The sequence below is a fragment of the Rosa rugosa genome, chromosome 6 (genome assembly GCF_958449725.1).
Source record: "Rosa rugosa chromosome 6, drRosRugo1.1, whole genome shotgun sequence".
NCBI lineage: Eukaryota > Viridiplantae > Streptophyta > Magnoliopsida > Rosales > Rosaceae > Rosa > Rosa rugosa.
The window spans coordinates 45,236,908-45,255,483 of NC_084825.1; the positions used below are offsets into that span (position 1 = coordinate 45,236,908).

The 18,576-nt window shown below is 36.4% G+C and overlaps 3 protein-coding genes and 1 long non-coding RNA gene across 4 annotated transcripts; all 4 read left to right on the forward strand.

Moving 5' to 3' along the window:
* Positions 1–2,331: 2,331 nt before the first annotated feature.
* LOC133713815 (uncharacterized) lies at positions 2,332–3,939 on the forward strand. The gene is made up of 5 exons (XR_009848258.1): positions 2,332–2,408; positions 2,507–2,605; positions 2,911–3,426; positions 3,490–3,581; positions 3,744–3,939. It is a non-coding gene; the product is annotated as an uncharacterized LOC133713815 (long non-coding RNA).
* A 939-nt stretch (positions 3,940–4,878) lies between these two features.
* Positions 4,879–6,421, forward strand: LOC133718432 (CASP-like protein 4D1). The gene is made up of 3 exons (XM_062145267.1): positions 4,879–5,208; positions 5,343–5,466; positions 6,109–6,421. The coding sequence occupies exons 1-3, from the start codon at positions 5,030–5,032 to the stop codon at positions 6,331–6,333; spliced, it is 528 nt and encodes a 175-aa protein (XP_062001251.1). The 5' UTR covers positions 4,879–5,029; the 3' UTR covers positions 6,334–6,421.
* A 2,710-nt stretch (positions 6,422–9,131) lies between these two features.
* On the forward strand, positions 9,132–11,442 carry LOC133714139 (heat shock cognate 70 kDa protein-like). The gene is made up of 2 exons (XM_062140213.1): positions 9,132–9,342; positions 10,107–11,442. The coding sequence occupies exons 1-2, from the start codon at positions 9,132–9,134 to the stop codon at positions 10,949–10,951; spliced, it is 1,056 nt and encodes a 351-aa protein (XP_061996197.1). The 3' UTR covers positions 10,952–11,442.
* Positions 11,443–14,634: 3,192 nt separating this feature from the next.
* LOC133714138 (heat shock cognate 70 kDa protein-like) lies at positions 14,635–18,211 on the forward strand. The gene is made up of 3 exons (XM_062140212.1): positions 14,635–14,895; positions 15,697–15,921; positions 16,569–18,211. The coding sequence occupies exons 2-3, from the start codon at positions 15,705–15,707 to the stop codon at positions 17,960–17,962; spliced, it is 1,611 nt and encodes a 536-aa protein (XP_061996196.1). The 5' UTR covers positions 14,635–14,895; positions 15,697–15,704; the 3' UTR covers positions 17,963–18,211.
* Positions 18,212–18,576: the final 365 nt, after the last annotated feature.

Here is an 18,576-nt window from a genome sequence, read left to right on the forward strand (position 1 = left end):
ACAACTAAATAGTGTGGCATAGTGATTGAGGTTGATTGTTTTGCATCTTAGAAAGAGAAGGTTTGAACCCTGCAAACAACACAAGGAAGGTAAATTTAATTCATTTTAAATTAAATTGTTTTATTTCGGTCAGTTTGGTCTAAGCCAAGCTTATGATTTTCTTGAACCAGGACCTTACTGTTTTCGACCGGTTCCGATTTGTTCGGTAAAATAAGAAAACTGAAATCTTACCTTTTTCGACCGGTTCTGATTTGTTTGGTAAAATAAGACAGCCCAATTATAGTTACAGTTATTACTAGGGGTGGGTACGCGAAACTGAAAACCGAAAAAAACCGAGCCGAAAAAAATCGCACCAAACAAAAACCGCACCGAAATGAAAAAAACCGAACTTAACCAAACCGGTGCGGTTCGGTTTCAGGGTGTCAGAAACCGAACCGAACCGAAAAAAACCGAATTTGCCAAAACGACGTCGTTTTGGCTACAAGTCAGAAACCCTAATGACGTGATATAAATAGTTGCTCATAAGGCCTTCTCTAATGGTGGGTCTAAAGTCTAAATTATAGACCATTGTTTCCCGAAATCCATCTCCAATAGGAGGTTGGGTCTATTACAAAAATCAAATATGGAGGTCTAAAGTCTATTGGTTGGTCTAAATATAGACCTTGGTTTAGACCATGAAAACCAACAGCTGGCCCACATGGATGATTCAAATGAGTTAGAGTATGCAATTGTAGATCTCAAACAATTGGAGTTGAAAAAATTATAGACCTTACTATTTAGATGAATAATACTTTTTAGGATTAATTACAGTTTACCCCCCTGTGGTTTGGGGGTGTCATCATTTCACCCCCCACACTCTCAATTTCACTTTTTTACCCCCTGAACTTTCCAATTTCAATCAGTCGTGTCCTATTTCTCCTATTTCGTCTAAATTGGACTTTAACTCTGACTTTTAAGGGGTAAAATGGTCATTTCAAGACAAAAAAAAAAAATCATTTTTTGTTTTTTGTTTTTTTTTTTTTTCTGTTTTTTTTTTTTTTTTTTTTTTTTTTTTTTAAATTTTGTCTTCAACCTATACACCACAAGTTATAATAGGTTTATAAAAACAAAAAAATACTCTAGGTGGTTAAAAGCCGCTCGCTGGTCTACGATATTTGTGATATATCTCCGATAAAGTGAAGAATTTTAGGATATATCCCCAATAAAGTGAAGAAATATCTGTAAAAAATAATTTTACACTTTATCTGTAAATAAATATCTGTAAAAAATGATTTTACACACTCGCTGGTCTACGATATTTGTGATATATCTCTGAAAAAGTGAAGAATTTTAGGATATATCCCCAATAAAGTGAAGAAATATCTATAAAAAATAATTTTACACTTTATATGTAAATAAATATCTGTAAAAAATGATTTTAAACAGATATTTCTTCACTTTATTGGGGATATACAGATATTTACAGATAAAGTGTAAAATCATTTTTTACAGATATTTCTTCACTTTATTGGGGATATATCCTAAAATTCTTCACTTTATTGGAGATATATCACAAATATCGTAGACCAAAAATGATTTTACACAGATATTTCTTCACTTTATTGGGGATATACAAATATTTATTTACAGATAAAGTGTAAAATTATTTTTTACAGATATTTCTTCACTTTATTGGGGATATATTCTAAAATTCTTCACTTTATCGGAGATATATAACAAATATCGTAGACCAGCGAGCGGCTTTTAACCATCTAGAGTATTTTTTTATTTTTATAAACCTATTATAACTTGTGGTGTATAGGTTGAAGACAAAATAAAATAATAAAAAAAAAAAACGAATTTTTTTATTTTATTTTTTATTATTTTCATTTTTTTTTGTCTTGAAATGACCATTTTACCCCTCAAAAGTCAAAGTTAAAGTCCAATTTGGACGGAATAGGAGAAATTGGACACGACTGATTGAAATTGGAAAGTTCAGGGGGTAAAAAAGTGAAATTGAGAGTTTGGGGGGTGAAATGATGACACCCCCAAACCTCAGGGGGGTAAACTGAAATTAATCCTACTTTTTAAAGGTCTAAAAACTTAGACTATGGTCTATTTTAGACCTTGACGATTGGAGATGGCCTGACCTCACTTCGTTAGTTCCTTTCTTTCTTTTCCGCCTCTCTTCCTCCAGACACATCGCACACAGATCGAATTTTGATATGACTAGATCAGACGTCGATCAAAGCACCAAACGGTGCCCAATGGATGTCGTTGTCACCGGCGCTATCAACTATATCATCAAGTGATGGGTTTGTCAACACCGTCTTCTGAGTCCAGACCATTATCGGCCGAAGCTTAAGTCGAGTACAGGGTCGACGAGATCGGAAGAGTCCGGCATCCCCGATGAATATCTTCGTAGAAAGGTACTCTCTATTTATCAAATTATTTATACTATGTTTCACATCAGATTGATATTTCTATTTGTTGTAAACATATTAAATTGTTGTTTGCAACTCCGTAGAGAAAGAGACGATGGAGACCAAAGTGTAGCAAGTAGACAAAGCGCCACCGCCGGAGGCCCAACCCATCTTTTCACAACCACCACCGCCACCACTTTCCGGTCATTCCTCACCCAACTTATTATCTCCGATTATGCAATCTTGTTAACACTGTCTTCTTGTTCTAAATGCTAAGTTTCATATCATATGGGTTTTCTCATATTTGAAACTTGAAAAGTTCTGTATACTTCTCTTCAATATATGATAGCAACAAAGAATTTATAGATTGGGGATTTTTTATTAATGGAAATATAGTATGGAATGTTCTATAGAGCCTTAGTGCTCTCAGGTTTAGTAAATTGTGAAATCTCGATCACATGGTGAACGTTGTAATGGTGACCGTTGTAATTGTGGATTTGTGATGTAGAAATAGCTTAAATGGTTTGTGGATCTTGCCGCCGCCTGCCTACATACCCACTAGGAGCCAAGCATGTGCTACAAGGTTTTTCTCTCTTCCGTTTTCACCTAGTTATCGGTTATTGTTCGCAGTCTTATTTTGTCATTTTTTTGTTCCCTTGTTTCAGATCTAAAGCACAATAGAGGTTGCTTATGGTAGGTAGGTTATACTTGAACTTAAAAAGAAAATTATGGGTAAACATGTTTTTTGTGAACCTTCTTTGCAAGATGGAATCTTACTACTTGATATTCAATTGGGTACTTCTACATCTACATTTTGTTTCGAAGAATTTGGCCAAGGTTTGCATCTTTTTGCTTCTGTTTGTGGTTGAGAACTCAGCTTCTATTCATTTATATTATGACTGTGCAGGTTCCATTCTGTGTCATGGTAGCTTTGATTATGGGTATTAACATAGATCTCAATTTCAGTCTCCTTGAGACTGGCTCTCTAGCTTTATCAATCCTAGCCATAGCCTTCACATTGCTGGTAATTTTTTTTATGCTGCATTGTTTTCTTCTGTATAATTTTATCTATTTTTTTGTGGCTGAGTTTAATCCATTGCTGCAAGCTGGTCTTGGTATGGAGAAGATATCTGCAGTGAGATGAAAATGCTTAGAACATAATGCTGCTGCTTTGGCATGGTAAGTTGCACTACCCGTGAACTTTATGGAATAAAGGTTTTCTCCAGTGAGATGAGAATGGCTATAGTTCTTTGCAATATTATTTTTCAAGGTGCATAGAAATATACTGATAAATGTATTAGAATGTAGACTCATGAATAATAGTGATTGTCTTTTCCTCAGGTTCTCGGTTTCAATCTAATTATCTTTTACTTTGTTGACCTTGTCGGTAAGATTGCTCAGTATTGCTACACAAATGAGGAGTAAGTGAAGTTGCCCTGTGAGAGATCTACAAGCTCAAGTAGTGAAATTTGTGTTTACATGGTAGAAGAGCGATTTGCTCCTTCCTTTTCTGGTGGTTCTTTTAGTTTTGTATATGGTTAATGAGTTGCTCTTTTATTTTTTTATCTTATATTAAATAAGGCTCCAATGGCCTTATTATTATTATGAGGAAGGCTCCAATGGCCTTTATACCTAGTTTCTAGATTATTGTTAGCATATGGACTTGATTCGTGGCTCAAATGGATATGGATAAATATATATAAATGATTAAAAAAAGCTAAAACGTTAGTATGAAAATTCTTTATTTAGTTGAGATTATTCATAAAATGATTTAAAAAAAAAAAAAAAAAAACCTAACTGGACCTGAACAAACTGAAGCGGTCAGGTCGGTTCGATTTTCGGTTTCAAATTCTCAAAAATGCAAAAACGAACCGAATAGAACCGAAGCCCTAATTCGGTTCGGTTCTCAGTTTTAACCCAAAACCGAATCGTTCAGAACCAAACCCACCCCTTGTTATTACTACTTAAATGATGTACATAATGTTTTTTTAAATGCCTTTTAGCATGTGGTCATGTTCTTATTAATTACCCTCTAATTTAGATGGGCCTAATGCACCTTGGTTTTGTTTTTATTTATTTATTTTATTTTTTATTTTGATGTTCTTTTTGCATCTATCTGTTGTACTCTATAGTGTCATTTAATATACCGATTGTTTTTTTTTTGAACAAAATTGTCTTCTTTCCCTAGAGAGAGAGAGAGAAAAAAAAAAACAAAAAGGAAAACTATGAAACATTGCAAGATCAATTTCAGATATAAATTGAAAAGTAAAAATAAAAATCTATTGATACGCTTGTGAGTGAGTGGCTAGAGTAGTTTAGGGTGAAATTTGTTTTCTGGTCAGAAGTTTAGGGTGAAATGTACCTTCAGGTTTCTGGAAGTTGCAGATTATAATCAGTCAACACTCGAGAAAGAAAAGAGAAAAAAAGGTCTATATATGGTCTTGGCTCCGCTATGTTTATGCAGCTCCAAATTTTGTGCAACTATTCCTGGAACAACTTCCAATAGAGAACAAAAACAATGGCATACTAGCTAGCTAGCTGAAACTCTGAAAGAAACCAACGTAGGAACGCCCTTTTGAAAGCTCTGGCCAGGCGGAAGCGAAATCTCTGGTGTTGAGAAAGCAGAGATGGCCTTTATGCTTTCGCCTGGGGTCTCGCGAATCGTTACTATTGTATTGAGGGTCCTGACTGCCATTGTTCTGTTTGTATCACTCGTGATGCTCGTAACCAATAATCAGGATTATCAAGACCCTAATGACAACGGAAACACTAAAACCGCTCGTTTTTATGATCAAGTTGGATTCCAGTATGTATAAATATGCATGTCAAATTGATCCATCACTACTGTCAATCATCCCCATGCATCATCAACTTGTAATCCCATGTATGCTATATCAACATTATAGACGAAACTCAGTTCATTTCATTAATTAAATGCAGATACATGGCTGCCACAACAGTTCTCGGAATTGGGTTTTCAATCTATGGAACCGTAATTGTAGCTTTGCGCATCAAGAGAGGAAATGATGAAGGGAACCTGTTGATTGATTTCTATGGCCAGAAGGTATGGGTGCATAGTTACTTAATTTGCACTTTTCATTATTATTATTATTTTTTTCTGATACCAGAAAAGAAAAACTACAACGAAAACTCACAAATACAACCCCCGACCATGGAACGCTGGGAACATGGGGAGACAAGAAAACCAAACAGCAGGTTGAATTCTATCATAGTCAAGATCCGCCAATTTATTAGCAACGAAATTCGCTTTGTAAATGTGCCTGAACAGAATAAATTAAAACTTGGGAGCCAAGAGAAGGAAAACTTTTCATTATGTTATTATTTCATCAATACAGTATCAAAAAACATACGCCTGTTTGATAAATTAATTTAAGGCGTATAAAACTAGATTGTCACCAGGGCATGACTTCGCTCGGTATGAGCTTTACCGGCTTGGAGAAATTCACCTCGATAAAACGAAATCTGGGAACAAGAAAAATGAGGTTAATTTGGTTGTTTGATTTATAATTTGAGAGGATCGATGATAATTATTTATGGTTTCATCAGTCATACTTTTTTTTCTTTTCTTTTCTCATCAGTCTTACTAATTTGGTAATTAATCGAAAACTATCTGGTTGATGTATATAGCAATTGGAGTTGGGAGTCGACATCTTTCGATAACAATCTATCAAACAAATTTTGGCAGGTTTTGTCGAATTTATTAGTTACAGGAGCTGTTGCAGGATTTCTTACTGTCCAAGCTGTGGATAAAGCTCTCTCTGATCACTTTGGCACGTTCGCGGAGCTGGCCACTAACGGCTATTATTGGGGTTTGTATAAGACATGTTCTGGACTTGTCCTCCTTGGCTTCTTCTTGTCTGTAGCACTGTCGATCCTGTCTTCCCATACCCTTGCTAGAAGGAATTATTAGACTCACAACATGCTTGAGAATCGTTTCTGTAGCTTGTACTCACTGATTAATGAAGAGTCTCTACCCGTTTCGTTTGGGTCTTGTGTCACAGCGATCATATATATATATATACCAATATGAGACTTTGCAATTTTTTCTTTCTTTCGAGGAGAATAAATAATTTTTTTAGTTAAAATCTTACGACCATACTATTTCAATGCTAGACTGTTGCATGCGCTAGGATTCAACTTTTTCATAGTGTTGAAACCACACATGGACAGATCAAAAACGTTCCTAATAAGCGGCTCTAATTAAGAGCTTGGATTGCACACTTATTCAGTGACTGAAAATAAAACAAAAAGAACATGAAATAAACCCTAGCTAGTGATCTTATATAAGACTCATCTTCCCGTAGCTTACATGCATAAGGATATCGTCTAAGAACTCTTGGTTGTGTGCCAGTATTACTCCGATAAAGGAATGCCACAAACAAGCCTAATAAAGGTGAGGTATGAGACCCGCCTTAGACAATGGGATCTTGCCCCAACCCAACAGCAACCTGGGAACAGTTACTAGCAGTAGAAGTCAAATATATCACTGAAGATGGAGAGGATGGGTGAGTATCCCCAGAATCAGGGTTTCAGATTGTTCCTGATCACGCGGACACCCTCTATTGCGTTTGGGAGCACCTCCTATGGTAATAACCACCTCAAACGGGCCATCCTCATTGGCTGTCAACCCAAGATTATCATGTTGCATCATGCAAGGTTCCCCATTTCCTTGTGGACCTTTATCATCGGAATCAACTTAATTGGGTTACTTCATTTTCATTTTCTTCACTGAGTTTCATTTAGTGCTGCTAAGTTTTGTATGTAGGTTGCTTTGTTTTTTTAATTTGGAGGGGTTTCGTTTAGCCCTTCATCCTTTTTGTATTGACATTCTTTCTTATAAATGGAGTTCTGCTCCCTTTAAGAAAAGGAAAGTCTCATGGACCCTGACTCCCTGAGTAAGTCTTGTTTTGTTGGAGCTACAACTGCTTTAGTAGAATAGGTGTCATGGAAGGTTTTGAACCTGATCGAGTTTACATTTTCCTCCTCTACCAGTTATAGTTAGGAATCGCAATTTCTTTCTTATTGACTATTTTTGTTGCAGCTATGAAAAGTAAATCATTATGTGAAATTTCACTTCACTAATGCAATTGATCTTCCACATTAAAAAAAAAAATGAAAAATGATATTCTCTACTACCCTCAATTCATGAATTGTGCTGTCCTTTAACATTTTGATCCCAAAGGTAGTGGGAGCCTTGAGTTTAAAAGTAACTTATCAAAGTTTAATATATAATATTATTCTCTCACACCACGTTTTATGATAAAGTGGGCTATTTGCGAAAATTCTTGTATGCAGCGACGATGCAAGTAACATAATATCGGTGCATAATGTCTTCCCCTCACTATAACTAAATTATGCTATGGTTTTGATAAGGAGGAAGCAAATGACATAATGTCGGTTGGCATCCCTAGAGACACCTCCTATCCATACAGAGATCCTATGGGGCCATGGGTTATGAATAAACTGGATTTTGAACTTGACCTAGGTCGGTTCAATTTTGAGTAACATCATGTTATTTGATTACTTGAAAAATGAGAACAGCGGTGTTTTCACGGTATCATTACGTCGAGTTTCTACTTCACTAGGCCTCTAGTCAGTAACTTTTTTCTTACCGGGCCCAAAACATGTGAATTACTGTGTATTGTTTACTTCTTGCTACATGTTAATGGATTGAGTGATTGACACGATTAAAAAAGAAAGAAGCGGGAGAATTTTTTAGAGCGCCAAAGTTAAAAGATCCCGATCCTTATTGAGGGCATATGTATATACATACATACATAGAGAGATACAGAGAGAGAGAGAGACTCAGACACTCTGGTTTACTCTAACTCCGCTCCACAGTCGAGATCGTCGCCGTTGACAGGTAAGACATTTTTCTTATGAAAAAGGTAAGACCTTTTCATCGCTCCAAAAATTGCCAAGGCCTTCCTTTTTTCGTTCTTTGATGATTAAAGGTGCGACCTTTGATGTTTAAAGTTTAAAGGTTCGACCTTTTATGCCTAAAGGTAAGACCTTTGTTACCCTTTCTTCCCATCATTTTGATTTTACAGTTTCTGATTTATCTGAAGTGGTTATCAAATGCCAATTCACAGAACGGTTTCATATTCTCTCCAAAACTAATGATAACAAATTATTTAAGTACTGAGTTTGCATCAGTCACCATGGTTTTGGGGTTTAGATACAGTAGAGATAAATTGTCAAAATGTCAATGTTTTGTTAATTTGCTATGTTCAATTGGGTATAATTCATTGCTGTTATTGATGTTATCATTAGTGTTCTATTCGGGTGTTATTCTAGTTCTAGAAAGAATCAATATTCGGAAAGATAGTATTAGAATTCCAAGAGAGTTTTCTTCTTCGGTTGATCGGTTCCCCTGTATCTTTGAGTAGGGTAACTCAGGAGTAATTGCAATTTCAAACAACTTCGTGTACCTGCTGTTATTAGCTAAATATGCTGCCTTCAATAACTGGCTCAATAACTTACAGAAGAGTAGTGCTATCACTGCTATGTAAGGTTAATTACCCCCATTTACTTTATCTACCTGGTATCTGTTTTTTGACCACTTTCCCTTCCCCAGTGGACTTCTCTTTGTTATGCACATGAAGAACATGTAGAAAGTTAGAAGACTAAAGACAGCCTCTTTGACACTGTATTTGATTATTAACTCTTTTCTTGTGTTATGTTTTTGTCCCAGTTTTTTACTAGAGAATGGATGGGACAGGAGGCCATGCAATTGGGATTGATCTGGGAACAACATACTCATGTGTGGGAGTGTGGAAGCACAATCGTGTAGAAATAATAGTAAATGATCAGGGCAATAGGACAACTCCATCTCATGTTGCCTTCACTGATAAGAAGCGATTGGTAGGTGATGCAGCATTTAACCAGGTCATCAGAAATCCAACCAACTCAATATTTGGTACGATTATCTACATATCTTCCACATCCACATACATCCAAATAGTCATTTATCAGTTCTGTTCTCAGTACTCCTCTACATATTTTCTTTCATCATCAATTTTTATTCTGTTTGTTTATTTGTTTTTTTTTTTTTTTTTAATTTTGCTCAAGTTCTGTGACTACATTAGGTCAGCTTTATTGCATTTTCAATTCTGATTTAGGTCTGTTTTTAATTCGCACTGCACGTCATATATGAGTACCTCTACCACTCCCATTGTTGACAAATGGTGCCATTAACTATGTACCCGATTCACAATGTACCTATGATATACAAAGTCCAGGAATGAAATCAAAATTCAGTCTAACACCTGGTCTTCAATGAAATAAGCAGATCTCTCTGATTTACATAGTAGATAGAGGAAAAAAGTATTTTACACATGTACTCATCTGATTTTGTGTAAAGAGCAAGTGTGATTGAAGTGATGCATAGTAATCCACCAGTCATAGTAATTTTGGAGTTATATGCCTGAAACCCTGTATAGTGAGAGTGAGGATTTGGAATAACCATAAGGTATTCACTTAACAATATTACTACTAACCAAATAACCATAAAAGAAACAATAAATATTGTACCAAACTGACTGGTGAATTAAATTTAGTCATTTTGTTCAATCTTGTAACATAAATAATTTCAACTGCTGGCCTGATACTGCATGTTTCTAAATATTCTTTTATTCTCTTTCTTTTATAGTTTGTGTTTCTAAGTTTGGCACCAATTTGCAGATGCAAAGCGTTTAATTGGTAGGAGATTCAGTGATTCAACAGTTCAGAATGATGTGAAACTTTGGCCATTCAAGGTCATTGAAGGTCCTGGTGACAGGCCCTTGATTGCGGTTACCCAAAACGGTGAAGAAAAACAGTTTGCTGCAGAAGAAATCTCATCCATGGTTCTCGGAAAGATGCGAGAGATAGCTGAGGCCTACCTTGGCTCAACAGTAAGGAATGCAGTTATAACTGTCCCTGCTCACTTCAATGATTCACAGCGTCAGGCTACAAAAGATGCTGGTGGCATTGCTGGCCTAAATGTGATGCGGATTATAAATGAACCAACTGCTGCAGCCATTGCGTATGGCCTTGACAAGAAGGCCAGTGGGTATAGTAGGAGAAATGTGATGATATTTGATTTAGGTGGTGGTACTTTAGATGTCTCATTACTTACCATTATTGGTGGTGTCTTTGAAGTGAAGGCCACAGCTGGAGACACTCACCTTGGAGGTGAAGACTTCGATAACAGAATGGTGAATTACTGTGTTGAGCAATTTAAGAGGAAACATAATTTGGACCTTAGTGGAAACTCCAGAGCTCTTAGTAGGTTACGAAATGCCTGCGAGAAGGCAAAGAGGAGACTTTCTTTTATGACAGAGACTGACATTGAAATTGACTGTTTGCATCAAGGTACTGATTTCTATACTAGTATTACTCGAGGAAAATTTGAACAACTGAACATGGATTTCTTCAACAAGTGTGTGGAGCCTGTGGAGAAGTGTCTGAAGGATGCAAACATGGGCAAAAGCAGTGTACATGATGTTGTTCTTGCTGGTGGCTCTTCTAGAATTCCAAAACTATAACAGATATTACAGGATTTGTTCCAAGGGATAGAGTTGTGCAAGGGCATTAATCCAGATGAGGCTGTGGCATATGGTGCTGCTGTTGAAGCTGCTGTATTAAGTGGGAATGGAAATGGGGAGCTTCAAGACTTCACTCTCTTGGATGTCACCCCTTTCTCACTTGGCGTTGAGACTGGTTATGATGGTAAGATGACAGTTCTGATTCCAAGAAACACTACAATTCCTGTCATGAAAAACCAATATTTAACTACTGGTTATGACAATCAAGTTGGGGCCCTATATAGGATTTATGAGGGCGAGAATGCAATGGCAGTATACAATAATCTTTTGGGTGAATTTTCCCTAGACAACATTCCTCCAGCTCCCAAGGGTGTTCCTCAACTGAATACTTGCTTTCATATTGATTGTAATGGTTTATTGAGTGTGTTTGCTGAGGAGATGTCGACCGGCCAGAAGAAAGGGATCACAATTAACAGATAAAAAAATCTTGATTTTATTGGAAAGTTGAGGTAAGAATTTAAAAATAATCTATGGCATACTAAGGACACTGCATTTTTTTATAAAATCAATTTGGTGCTGGTGTTCCTATCTTTTTGACAGTTTTTTTTATGCTTGATCCAGGTTATTGGAAGTTTACTGGGATGAATCAAAATTTTGGGGCAGTGAGGTAGCCAGCTGACTCTTCTATGCTGTTTGGTTATGGGGTGTAAAGTGCCTGTTTGTTTTTCTTTTCCTGGGTAAGAGACATGACCGATTGATTACTGGAATCATTAAGAACACATTTGAGTTCTACATTATCAATACTACTCACTGCATGGGTATGTTTGACAATATATACACAATTGAATATCATATTTTTGAGTCGTGATATGATGTGAGATTAGAAGTGGGATTTGGTAATTGAGAGAAAATAGACGAGAAATAGAAAACGGGACTTTAGGGGTTTTAGAGATTAGCAGAATGTAGCTTGAGCGGAAAAGAAGATGGAACAGAGAACAGCATGTTATAATCATACTTTTACTCAAAGTATGATTACAATAGACTACAATGGTCCAATTTATAATACCCTATGCTAAATAAAACATCTACAAAAATGCTATCCTAATAACCTTAACATAAGTAGACAGATCACTACTCATATGATTAGTATTCTTGGTCTTTTATTAGATCAATTTTACACTTGTGTTGCGTGTTTGGAGGCAACAAAAGGAGACTTTTGTTTTTGTTTAGGGATCAGAGAAGAGGGACTGTAGCTCCACAGGGTTATACTATCCGATAATTTTGTTGATACATGTAATGAAAAGGAAGCTTAATGCAGTAAAAATCAGTAACATGATTGTGATTTGTGAATTGCATTAGAAACCAACCTGATTTCTGGAGCATCATTTGAAACACCTTATTTTTCATCATAGTTATTGTGCTGTTATAGAAATGATCACCTTTCGATGGTTAAACAGTTCAGAAGCTCCCTTACCTAGTTAGAACCTTGATAAAGTCATGTAGTCTAAAACTCACTTTGCAACTAATTATAACTCTCTTTGGCTCTCCTTTTCTAAACATTTTCTTGGCCTGTTTCGTAACTTTACTAATTTCGTATAGAAAACTATTGCCCCTTTAGCAAAACAAACACAATCTTAATCATGCAAGTTTTCTCTCCATATGGATGAACTGTAAGTCTATAACATATATGAACGAGAAATTGCTCAAATAAGAAAAAAGAGAAAGACAAATACCAGTCAAATAGCGATCGCCTTGTAATACATTCTGGCATAAGAAAGTCGTAAGAAATCCCAATGCTTATGTTTTTGATCGCGGACACAGAAAGAAAGAGACAAGCAAAAGTAACGGGGAGACTAAACGACGCTCTGGTTTAGGCTTGCCCTGCTCCTACTCCACAGTCCAGATCATTGTGTTTAAAGACAAAACCTTTTCTCACAAAAAGTAAGACCACAACAAAAATCAGCAAGATTTTTTTCTTTCCTTTGCTTTTATAGTGACCAAGTCCTTTGATGTTTAAACTGGCCAGAAGAAAGGGAATACCATCAACAGATAGAAAATCTTGCATTGAGGGAATCGGAAAGTTGAGGTAAGAAATCAGTGATTGTTGTTATACACGATCCAGGTTATTGGAAGTCCTTGGAGATGAGTGTTAATTTTGGGGGAGTGACGAGGACTCTCCAATGCTGTTTTGGTTATGGGGTGTAAAGTGGCTGTTTAATTTTGTTTTCCTGGCTAAGAGGCCTAAGTCATTAAAAACAGTTAAAACACATTTGAGTTGTACAATATTATCACTACTACAGTACTACTCACTGCATGTGCATGTTTGACAGTATGTACACGTGCAATTGAATATCATGTTCTTGAGTCGTGATATGACGTAGTATCAGAAGTGGGATTCGGGAATTAAAAGAAAATAGTGAGGAGCAATAGAAAAGGGAACTTAGCGTTTTAGACAGAAGAGGTTTATAGACTTGATTGATCAAAGAAACAGGTTGAAAAAGAAGCAGGTAGAGAGGAAGGTATCTGGGAGAACTCATTTGCTTAATCCATCGGTTCAATAAAAGGTCATAAATAATCCTAGTCTACTAACCTTAATGGATAAAAGTAGTCAGTGATCACTATTCATTTGATTAGTATCTTCGTCTTTTAGGTATAGATTGGCGTTCAAACTCCAACTTATTTGTTTGACAGGGTTGAATGTGAATGCTTAAGAAAATCAACAGCTTTGCCAAGCTTATTGAAGCAAATTAGTGTATGGAAGAAAAGGGTGTGCTGCTATATAAATTAGCAGTTTTTGTTGCTTAAAACAGTTCAGAAGCTCCATAACTAGCCACCATAAGCTCCAGGAGGCAATTTTGGTTAACACAGTAGAAATCTCAAACAGACTCATGGCCTCATGGGACAAGTCTTTTCTTTCGGCTCATACATGAGTGTGGTTACGCTCTTGGAAACATTCAATCAAGTGGTACAAACTCCTCTCTGCTTCAAGGTTTTCCAATCCCACATTCTTTCCGATGTTCAGTCAAAATTCGTAACTCACAAAAGGAGATGCCAGTGATTTTAAATTGTTAAGAAAAGATATATGTAGAAAGTCTCATGCATCCTATGCCAGTGATTTTAAGTAGATGAGACTTTCTACATATATCTTTTCTTAACAATTTCATTCGTTCGGTCAACAGTTATTGGTGACAAATCCATGAAACTCATAACATCATGCCTAATCATCGTTGAGCATGATTGCCCCTCTAATCACTTTAGATTTCCCTTTAACAAAGCATACACAAGCTCTCTTATAAAAAAAAGCATACACAAGCTCAATCATACTAGTTTTCTCTCTTCATGAAGGGATTCAAATGGTGGGAGACCTTGGTCAATTCTGGCCATCACCTAGAAAGAAAGACACAGGTGTCAAGTCATGATTGGTTTTTTTTTTCTTTGAAGCAGGTTTTTTTTTTTTTTTTTTTTTTTTTAAATGGAGGCCAAGTGTGCTACCACTTTGACTCTTTGAGTCGGGACCTGATTTAGATAAAAATCTCCCCAATATCCAGCTCATATTGTAGGCCTAACCAGGTTTCCGCTAGACCAAACCTCTTAGGTGAAGCAAGCTTTCTTTTGTTTTATTTTTTTTTATTTTTTGGGCCAATTTCTTGTTTTCATTTTTCAGTGCGCCAAAGTTAAAGCGGGATAGAAAAAAAAATCCCAGTTTTAAAGCCTTTTGCATTGTCTTTAGAGAAAAAGAACTTTGCTTTTGCCTTCTCTTTAATTCTTTGGTAGGTTTCTTGATGATGATCCCATTGTTCACCAAAAAAAAAAAAAATCCCATATTGTTTGAGAGCATAAAAGGATAGAGGCGAGAAATATTCCTGTGAAGACGCTCTGGTTTAGGCTTACTCTGCTCTACACTCGAGATCGTTAAGAACTCAAGAGGTCCTGCTTAATTAAAGGTAAGGCCTTTCATTTTCTAGTGATTAAATGTAAGAACTTGATGGTTAAAGGTTAGACCTTTTATGCTTAAAGGTAGGACCTTTGAAGCCCTCTCTCCCTTTAATCATTTTGGTTTTATAGTTTCAGATTTTAGTTGGGTTTTAGACTAAATTTGAAGTGGGGTTTTTAGGTACTGTTCAGAGAGAGGTCTCACATATTCTCTCCAGCCTAGTGATAATACTTCTAAATTTGGATCAACCCTGCCATGAATTTTGGGGCTGGTTTAGATATTGTAGAGAGAAATCGTCAATGTGTTGCTTTATTTTCTATGTTCAATTGGGTCTGTGTATAACTGAAAGAGTAGAGTATAACTAAAACCTGATCAGGAACACTACTGATCTCAAAAAACTCATGAACAAACTCCTTTTTTTTTTCCAATTATGGGACATGTTTTTATTTGTTTTTGATACATGGGGCCTATACCTCAAACCATCTAAAGGATTGAATTTGGATAGCCTTTATGGATTTGTTTAGTTATTATTGTGTAGTGTCATGATACATAATCCCATTGAGGTGTTATTCTAGTTTGAGAAACAATGAGAATTTGGGGAACTTGTATAATAATTCCGCAACCTTGATTCCCCTTTTTCTCGTAGATCCATCAATAGAGAAATGTGATTGTTAGTTATATATTGCATTTTAAGTTTATATGTTTATCAGTTCATAGCAGTTCTACAAAGTGAAAATCTAATAAAAAATCATCCTTCTGCATTCTCCATGTTTAACTTTCTCTTTGATCGTTATTTATGTTTGTTCTCCAGCTTTTGAGATGAGTATGGGTGGAAAGGAAGGCCATGCAATCGGGATTGATCTTGGGACAACATATTCATGTGTGGCAGTGTGGAAACACGACCGCGTGGAAGTCATAGTGAATGAGCAGGGCAACAGAATGACTCCATCTTATGTTGCTTTCACTGATACCGAACGAATGATTGGTGATGCAGCATATAACCAAATCATCAGAAACCCTGCAAACTCAATCTTTGGTAAGTTTATTGTCACATCCATTATCGCAGTTAAATACCCTAACAGTATATTTAGAGAGTAATTCTGTAAAACATGGAATGATAGATTATACCATAGGTACACCATGTTTAGTTGTGCTAACTTAAAGAGATGCATAGTCTAAATCTCTAATGATAGAAATTATCATAATAATTTATAATAGTTTGTCTGACATCAACTTGATCCAGAAATATGCATACCACGAGATGTTTTTACTCATCTTCAGGAATTCCGCATTTACTGCTAAAACATGCATACAAATTTATTTATGTTGTCTAGTTAACCAACTGTATTTTGTGGAAGTTCACGGAATGTGTGGGTTGAGAATTAGTGAAGTATGCAAGTATAGCCATATGTGATAAAAGCAAATATATATACATTAGACTATAGAACATTCTTCAAACTAGCAATTTCAGCTTCACTGTAGTTTCTGTGATAAATCATGTGGCATATAGATGATGTTACATGTTTAGATTTAGCATCATTAACGTAGATTTAACATGGTTATTATGTAGTAACCTATTATATATATCAGCTAATTAAAACTTCAGTGTTATTCCACTCTTTCCAAAGTTTCTCTCCATTGGCCTAATCTAATTTAGTTTCTAACTATGATATCAATTTGCAGATGCAAAAAGGTTAATCGGTAGAAGATTCAGTGATGCATTTGTTCAGAGTGATATGAAGCTCTGGCCATTCAAGGTCATTGAAGGTCCTGCTGACAAGCCCATGATTGTGGTTACCCAAAAGGGTGAGGAGAAACAGTTTGCGGCTGAACAAATCTCATCCATGGTTCTTGGAAAGATGCGGGAGATTGCTGAGGCCTATCTAGGCTCAACTGTGAGGAATGCAGTTATCACTGTCCCTGCTTACTTTAATGACTCACAGCGTCAGGCTACTAACACTGCTGCTGTCACTGCTGGCCTAAAGGTGATGCGCCTTATCAACGAACCAACTGCTGCAGCTATTGCTTATGGGATTGACAATAAAGTTGGTTGGTATTGCAAGAGAAACGTGATGATATTTGATTTAGGTGGTGGTACTATAGATGTCTCACTGCTTGCTATAAGTTATGGTGTCTTTGAAGTGAAGGCTACGGCTGGAGACACCCATCTAGGAGGCGAGGACTTCAGTAACAAAATGGTCGATTACTGTGTTGAACAGTTCAAGAAGAAGCATAATGTGGATGTTAGTGGAAACTCCAGAGCTCTTAGGAGGTTAAGAAATGAATGTGAGAAGGCAAAGAGGAGGCTTTCGTTTACAACTACTACTGACATCGAAATTGATTGTTTGCATCATGATAATGATTTCTATATAACTATTACCCGCGCGAAATTTGAACAACTCAACATGGAGTTCTTCGATAATTGTATGGATCCTGTGAAGAAGTGTTTGAGAGATGCTAATATGGACATAAGCAGTGTCGATGATGTTGTTCTTGCTGGTGGCTCTTCTAGAATTCCCAAGGTGCAGCAGCTATTACAGAACCTGTTTCAGGGGAAGGAACTGTGCAAGGGCATTAATCCAGATGAGGCTGTTGCATATGGTGCCGCTCTTCAAGCTGCCAGTTTAAGTGGAAAGATCTTTTCCCTTCAAAATTTCACTCTCTTGGATGTCACCCCCCTGTCACTTGGGGTGGAAACTATAGCGCCAAGTACTGGTGATCGACATTTCATGACCGTTGTGATCCCAAGAAACACAAGGACTCCAGTCATGAAGCACAGAGTTTTAAAGACTGCTTGTGACAACCAAGAAGTTATCTGCTTCAGCATTTATGAGGGTGAGAGTGAAAGAACTTTAAATAATAACTTTCTGGGCGAATTTGAGATCGATGGTATTCCTCCAGGTCCAAAAGGTGTTTACAAATTTGATGTTCATTTTGATATTGATGCAAATGGTATCTTGAGTGTGCGTGCCGAGGACAGGTTGTCTGGGCGGAAGAGAGGGATTACAATCAATCGTGAAAGAACTCTGGAAATTGAGAAGATGAAAAGAGATGGTAATCTTTTATTCTTACTATGACTGAAGATGACACCTATTCTTAAGTGATTATGATCTACAGGTTTAGCTATATTTGAACATTATTTTACTTTGTCCGTTAAGCCGAAGTCTCTTTTATGTGCCTGTTCTGTTATTTGAGGATGAAATGAAGTTTTAAAGGAGTGATGGAATGGTGTCCACAGGCACTCCTTTTTCTGGCTGTAATATTTTACCGTTATGGTGACTTGCTCATTGTTGTGCTAACATGACTAGTCTGGTTTGGTTTTTGTTCTTGTTCTGCTTTGAGGTAGATAATGCCTGATTGCTATAGATATCATTTTTGTTTTCAGATCTATGATCTCACAACTCAATTCACAAGACATGCCACAGGAGTAAAATTTTGTGCCCTGGTTGCTCTGTTTTACAAAATGCTCGAGTCACTACAGTTACATAATTAAACCCTCCTGTTGAATTTGAAACCTTGGAAAAACTTAAATTTGCTAACTAAAGCAGAAAAAGCTACAAGCTACACGAGAAAGATCTGGCTGTTCCTAAATTTGATGTTTGCTTTAGTGTGTGTGTGTGTCTATATATATATATATATATATATATACAGATTTTATCCAGAGCGAGGCCTCGCTTTGAAATTTCAGAGC

Excerpts from the sequence above, each read along its gene's own strand:
- LOC133718432 (XM_062145267.1), top strand. The coding sequence starts at position 5,030 with ATGGCCTTTATGCTTTCGCCTGGGGTCTCGCGAATCGTTACTATTGTA. Across the intron at positions 5,209-5,342 it reads TATGATCAAGTTGGATTCCA|ATACATGGCTGCCACAACAG; the intron begins GTATGTATAAAT and ends AATTAAATGCAG. Across the intron at positions 5,467-6,108 it reads TTGATTTCTATGGCCAGAAG|GTTTTGTCGAATTTATTAGT; the intron begins GTATGGGTGCAT and ends AAATTTTGGCAG.
- LOC133714139 (XM_062140213.1), top strand. The coding sequence starts at position 9,132 with ATGGATGGGACAGGAGGCCATGCAATTGGGATTGATCTGGGAACAACA. Across the intron at positions 9,343-10,106 it reads TCCAACCAACTCAATATTTG|ATGCAAAGCGTTTAATTGGT; the intron begins GTACGATTATCT and ends ACCAATTTGCAG.
- LOC133714138 (XM_062140212.1), top strand. The coding sequence starts at position 15,705 with ATGAGTATGGGTGGAAAGGAAGGCCATGCAATCGGGATTGATCTTGGG. Across the intron at positions 15,922-16,568 it reads CCCTGCAAACTCAATCTTTG|ATGCAAAAAGGTTAATCGGT; the intron begins GTAAGTTTATTG and ends ATCAATTTGCAG.